The sequence below is a fragment of the Mustela erminea genome, chromosome 21 (genome assembly GCF_009829155.1).
Source record: "Mustela erminea isolate mMusErm1 chromosome 21, mMusErm1.Pri, whole genome shotgun sequence".
Lineage (NCBI taxonomy): Eukaryota > Metazoa > Chordata > Mammalia > Carnivora > Mustelidae > Mustela > Mustela erminea.
In genome coordinates, this window is record NC_045634.1 from 33,761,088 (window position 1) to 33,767,152 (window position 6,065).

The window sequence follows — 6,065 nt, forward strand, 5'->3', positions numbered from 1 at the left end:
TAAATCCTGAACTTCTGAGAAAATTTTTATTTAAAAAAAGGGAAGTGCCTACCACTTGAAACCCTTCTTAAATCATCTAAACCTGCCTTCCGCTGTGAGTTACATTTCTTCTACATTTCTATAGCCTTGTGCTAGAACCCGTACTGTGGCACTTGTCAAAATGCCACCCTCTGGGGAGCCTGGGTGGCTCAGTGGGTTAAGCTGCTGCCTTCGGCTCAGGTCATGATCTCGGGGTCCTGGGATCGAGTCCCGCATCAGGCTCTCTGCTCAGCAGGGAGTCTGTTTCCCTCTCTCTCTCTCTGCCTGCCTCTCCATCTACTTGTGATTTCTCTCTGTCAAATAAATACATAAAATCTTTAAAAAAAAATGCCCCCCTCTGTGGCTTTGACTGCACGCACGTCTGCCTTTACCTACACAGATGCTCTCTGAGAGAAAGAACTTGAACTGGTCACTCTTTGCCCCCCACTTCCATCCCTCTGACCCCAAGCATATGGCACTTGTCTCTCTATGGGAGGTGTTCAGAGATGGCTTACAGAATCTGATGGGTGCGCCAGGATCCCGAAAACGCACTCCTAGAACTAATATACCTGGACCTTGGTGGATCCGTTGTAATTGCGTTCACGTAACACAACAGCCAGACAGTCATGGTGACTTCAGCTTCCAATTAAATAGCCTATCGACAAATATAAACCACCAATGGATTCCTTAACATTTAAGTCCAATATATTTTTTTAAAGCTGGTTCTTAAAACATTGAATCTATATCCAGTGGAGATCACCTGATCTCTGGACTTCCTTGAATGCTCCCAAAACATGAGTAACCAGAAGTCTTAAATGCACCTTCCTAAGCCCCTTATTTGTATAGGGAGTGTCATCAAGAAGGAAGAGGTGCTGGCCCACCAAATACATCATCTCAGCATTCTCTTTCTCTGATGAAGGAGGGTGAGACACCTTGACTCATGAATCTGACAGTTTTCAGACAATGATGAACTGTAAACCCTGTTTCACCCAAGTTACAGCCCATATTGCACACCAAAGAGCATAGAGTAAGGGACTCGGGAAAGTAGCCCATTTACCCTCCCTTTTTTATTATCAAGAAGCTGATCCCATTTTATCTCAATTTCAGGCATACCCGTGCAGGCTCGAGGTGTGACCCAGCCTGAACTTGCACCTAGATTCTGAATATGTCCAAAGCTGGACTGCTACGGTCCCAGGTGAGCTCCAGAATCTTCTAGGACTTTAGGAAGATAGCTTAGAAGTACCCCAGTGGGGGCACAGGCAGCTCCCAACTATATGCCCTGGGAATGCCCCCAAGAGGAGAGGGTCTTTGCCACCTATACCTGTAGCTAGCTCCTGGCCAGACCCCGAGGCGCTCCTGGAGCCTAGAGGGCATCAGAATAGCTGTGTGCTCACATCAGGCTTGCTTCACCCTTTAGGTTTGCAATTAACTTGGGGTGAGTGGGCGTGGTCTGTGGGGTAAGAGACACTGGCATGAAGCATCAGGAAACACGTCATATTGTCATCATCGTACTATTACAGGAATTGCAGCTGCTGCTTACCTGTCCCTATGGCTGCGTGGCGTGTCCTGTAATCCTTATAAAGCAGGCGAGCACACCTTCCCACCCAGTCTCAGCGCGCCGAGAAGCCAGTCGGCCATGAGGATCTATTACCTTCTTCTCCTGTTGCCCTTTCTGTTCTTGATGCCTGCTCCAGGTGAGATGGGTTGGGAGGTGAGAGGGTTGAGGGAACTGCAAGTGTGTCATTCAGAGTCAGTCCGTTTCCGTTCCTCGGGAACTTCAGACCAGGTAGATTTGTGGTATGGGAACAGACGTCTTCAGTTTCTTTTTTCTGGTGAGACTCATCAAGGATCTTGAAGCCATTTCCCTGACCTTTTCAGAGACTAAATAGCTCACAAAGACCAGCCCATCATGGACAGGGACGAGCCTTACCTGCTCGAGAGACTTAAAGAAAGTGATACAAAAACTTTAACCAAAGCAGGAAAGATGGATTTAAACAGACTCCTACTTACTAGCTTCAGGGGTTGTAAGTGGAGTCTTTGGGGGGCTGCGAACCTCAGGGGGCCCCTGCAGCCCCAGCCCCCACGAGCCCAGCCGCATCCCTCCCCCACGGCCACCTTGGTCCCCGGCTGAGCTGTGACCCACAGAAGCACAGGTCAGTTGGTTGCTTAATCCTTCCTCTACTTTACTTCTCATTTTCTAAAAAGAGGAAAAGGGGCACCTGGGTGGCTCAGTGGGTTAAAGCCTCTGCCTTCGGCTCAGGTCATGATCCTCAGGGTCCTGGGATCGAGCCCCACGTCGGGCTCTCTGCTCAGCAGGGAGCCTGCTTCTTCCTCTCTCTCTGCCTGCCTCTCTGCCTACTTGTGATCTCTGTCTGTCAAATAAATAAATAAATATCTTAAAAAAAAAAAAAAGAAAGAAAACACTCTAAAATAAAAGAAAAACAAACAATTCCCTGGGATAGTGATCAGAATAATATTTTATTTATAAAGGAAATTACAAATTGGTATCTACCAAATTCAAACCAGTATCTTTCCAATGTGTATTTTCTCGTTTCTTGATTTAAAGCAATGTATGTATGTGTTCAACCCTATGAGGCATTCAACTGGGTCTATAACTGAATTCATTTTCCAATTCAGGAAAGGGGACCGGGGAAAAATAAAAGAAAGGCAACAGATCGGTTATTTGGGGAATTCCAAAAGCCTTGTACTTGGACTAAAGCCTTCCCCTGTGTTCTATTTTGTCCTTGCAGGAAACGGAGGAATTGTAAATACCCTGCAGAGGTACTATTGCCGAATAAGGAGCGGGCGGTGTGCTGTGCTTAGCTGTCTGCCAAAGGAGGAGCAGATAGGCCGCTGTTCTTCCTCGGGCCGAAAATGCTGCCGAAGAAAGAAGTAAAATCCGGAAACACTGATTGGGAACATTGTAAAGTGTGAAAATGTCTCCTGGAAGTTTACAGAAGAAAAATCAAATTTAATTTTTTTTTTTTTTCCAAAGAAAGAGAAGCTTGATTGTCCTTTTTAAATTCTGGTTATTGTGGTAGTTGTTACCAAACTGGTAAGTTAGAAAGTCTTCACAGACTCACCTTTGGAGGAATCCTCAAAAAGGAATCCTCAAAAAAGTCTAAACTTATTTTCCAAGCCTTATCAGATTTGACTCCTCTTTTGCAAATTATGCTCCCCAAAGAGATTGGCCTCCCTGTTCCTCCTAAAAAATTCCCTTAGCTTTCCTATCACCCATTTCTCTGTTCCAGCGGACCTCGCACCAGGTATACAATCACCTTCCCAGCTTCATCTCTAAACTTTAGCACATCCTCCAGGGGCCATCACAAATGCAACGACCTCCTTACAGAGAGAGCTGCTATCCCAAAAGAATATGAGCTTTCCTCTAGCACACTGCAGGGTTCGGACTGAAAACCTCTTCTCTGAATTCTGTTTGATTTCTGCATTGTACCATTTGCTTATTTCCAATCTCCATGTCTGGTTGCATCATTTTTAAGGGCAAAGACTTTGTCTTAATCATTTCTGGATGGCCTAGAAGAGTGCCTTGAGCACAAAAGCTGCTGAGAAACTGTTTCATCCCGGTGGTCTGAGGCCCTGCAGTTTAACTAGTCAGTGTCCTCTCAATGTTGATATGGAAGGATTCCAGGAGCTGCGGTGGGAGACCCATTTTCCTCACACCAGCCCTACGGAAAAGCAAGAGAACCAGCTGTCAGAAGATGGAAACAGATTCCCAAAGAGAAGAGCCTTGATCTCACTTTTCATCAAAAAAGCATGAACTGATTCCATACAAATTTTAGGATTATTTGCTCCAGCTCTTTGAAAAATACCGGTGGAATTTTGATAGGAATGGCATTAAAAGTATAGATTGCTCTAGGCAGTATAGACATTTTAACAATGTTTATTCTTATGATCTAAGAGTATGGAATGGTCTTCCATCTTTTTGTGTCTTCTTCAATTTCTTTCATGAGTCTTCTGTAGTTCCTTGAGTACAGATCCTTTACCTCTTTGGTTAAGTTTTTTCCCAGGTATCTTATGGTTCTTGGTGCTATAGTAAATGGAATCGATTCTCTAATTTCCCTTTCTGTATTTTTGTTAGTGTATAAGAAAGCCACTGATTTCTGTACATTGACTTTATATCCTGCCACGTTACTTAATTGCTATATGAGTTCTAGTAGTTTGGGGGTGGAGTCTTTTGGGTTTTCCATATAAAGAATCATGTCATCTGTGAAGAGAGAGAGTTTGACTTCTTCATTACCAATTTGGATACCTTTTATTTCTCTTTGTTGTCTGATTGCTGTTGCTAGGACTTCTAATACTATGTTGAACAAGAGCGGTGAGAGTGGGCATCCTTGTCGTGTTCCTGATCTCAACGGGAAGGCTGCAAGCTTTTTCCCATTGAGGATGATATTTGCTGTGGGTCTTTCATAGATAGATTTGATGAAGTTCAGGAATGTTCCCTCTATCCCTATACTTTGAAAAGTTTTAATCAGGAACGGATGCTGGATTTTGTCAAATGCTTTTTCTGCATCGATTGAGAGGACCATGTGGTTCTTCTCTCTTCTCATATTAATTTTTTGTATCACATCGATTGATTTGCTAATGTTGAACCATCCTTGTAGCCCAGGGATGAATCCCACCTGGTCATGGTGGATAATCTTTTTAATGTACTGTTGGATCCTGTTTGCTAGGATCTTGTTGAGAATCTTAGCATCCATATTCATCTGTGATATTGGTCTGAAATTCTCCTTTCTGGTAGGGTCTTTGCCTGGTTTGGGGATCAGAGTAATGCTGGCTTCATAGAAAGAGTCTGGAAGTTTTCCTTCTGCTTCAATTTTTTGAAACAGCTTCAGGAGAATAGGTGTTATTTCTTCTTTGAAAGTTTGGTAGAATTCCCCAGGGAATCCATCAGGTCCTGGGCTCTAGTTTTTTGGGAGGTTTTTGATCATTGCTTCAATCTCATTACTAGATATTGGTCTATTCAGGTTGTCAGTTTCTTCCTGGTTCAATTTTGGGAGTTTATAGATTTCCAGGAATGCATCCATTTCATCTAGGTTGCTTAGCTTATTGGCATATAACTGTTGATAATAACTTCTGATGATTGTTTCTACTTCCTTGGTGTTAGTTGTGATCTCTCCCTTTTCATTCATAATTTTATTAATTTGGGCTTTCTCTCTTTTGTTTTGGATTACTATGGCCAATGGTTTATCAATCTTATTGATTCTTTCGAAAAACCAGCTTCTAGTTTCATTGATACGTTCTACGGTATCTCTGGTTTCTACCTCATTGATCTCTGCTCTAATCTTGATGATTTCTCTTCTTATGTGTGGAGTTTGTTTGATTTGTTGTTGATTCTCCAGTTCTTTAAGGTGTAGAGACTTGCACTACTGGGTATTTACCCCAAAGATACAGCTGTAGTGAAAAGAAGGGCCATCTACACCCCAATGTTTATAGCAGCAATGGCCACGGTCGCCAAACTGTGGAAAGAATCAAGATGCCCTTCAACGGATGAATGGATAAGGAAGATGTGGTCCATATACACTATGGAGTATTATGCCTCCATCATAAAGGATGAATACCCAACTTCTTTAGCAACATGGACAGGACTGGAAGAGATTATGCTGAGTGAAATAAGTCAAGCAGAGAAAGTCAATTATCATATGGTTTCACTTATTTGTGGAGCATAACAAATAGCATGGAGGACAAGGGGAGATGGGGAGGAGAAGGGAGTTGGGGGAAATTGGAAGGGGAGGTGAACCATGAGAGACTGTGGACTCTGAAAAACAATCTGAGGGTTCTGAAGGGGTGGGGGGTGGGAGGTTGGGGGTACCAGGTGGTGGGTATTGGAGAGGGCACAGATTGCATGGAGCACTGGGTGTGGTGCAAAAACAACGAATGCTGTTACACTGAAAAAATTTAAAAAAAAATTTTTTTTAAATGTTAGAAAAAGAAAACAAAAGAAATTAAATAAAATTTAAATTAAAAAAAAAAAAAGCATGAACTGCTGTGGGACCTGCCCTCAGACGGGATGCAACTAGGGAAGCAGACAG

General features: G+C 43.1%; 1 protein-coding gene across 1 annotated transcript; it reads left to right on the forward strand.

Annotated features, from left to right (window-relative positions):
• Positions 1-1,569: 1,569 nt before the first annotated feature.
• Positions 1,570-3,838, forward strand: LOC116581926 (beta-defensin 103A-like). The gene is made up of 2 exons (XM_032329270.1): positions 1,570-1,712; positions 2,769-3,838. The coding sequence occupies exons 1-2, from the start codon at positions 1,655-1,657 to the stop codon at positions 2,912-2,914; spliced, it is 204 nt and encodes a 67-aa protein (XP_032185161.1). The 5' UTR covers positions 1,570-1,654; the 3' UTR covers positions 2,915-3,838.
• Positions 3,839-6,065: the final 2,227 nt, after the last annotated feature.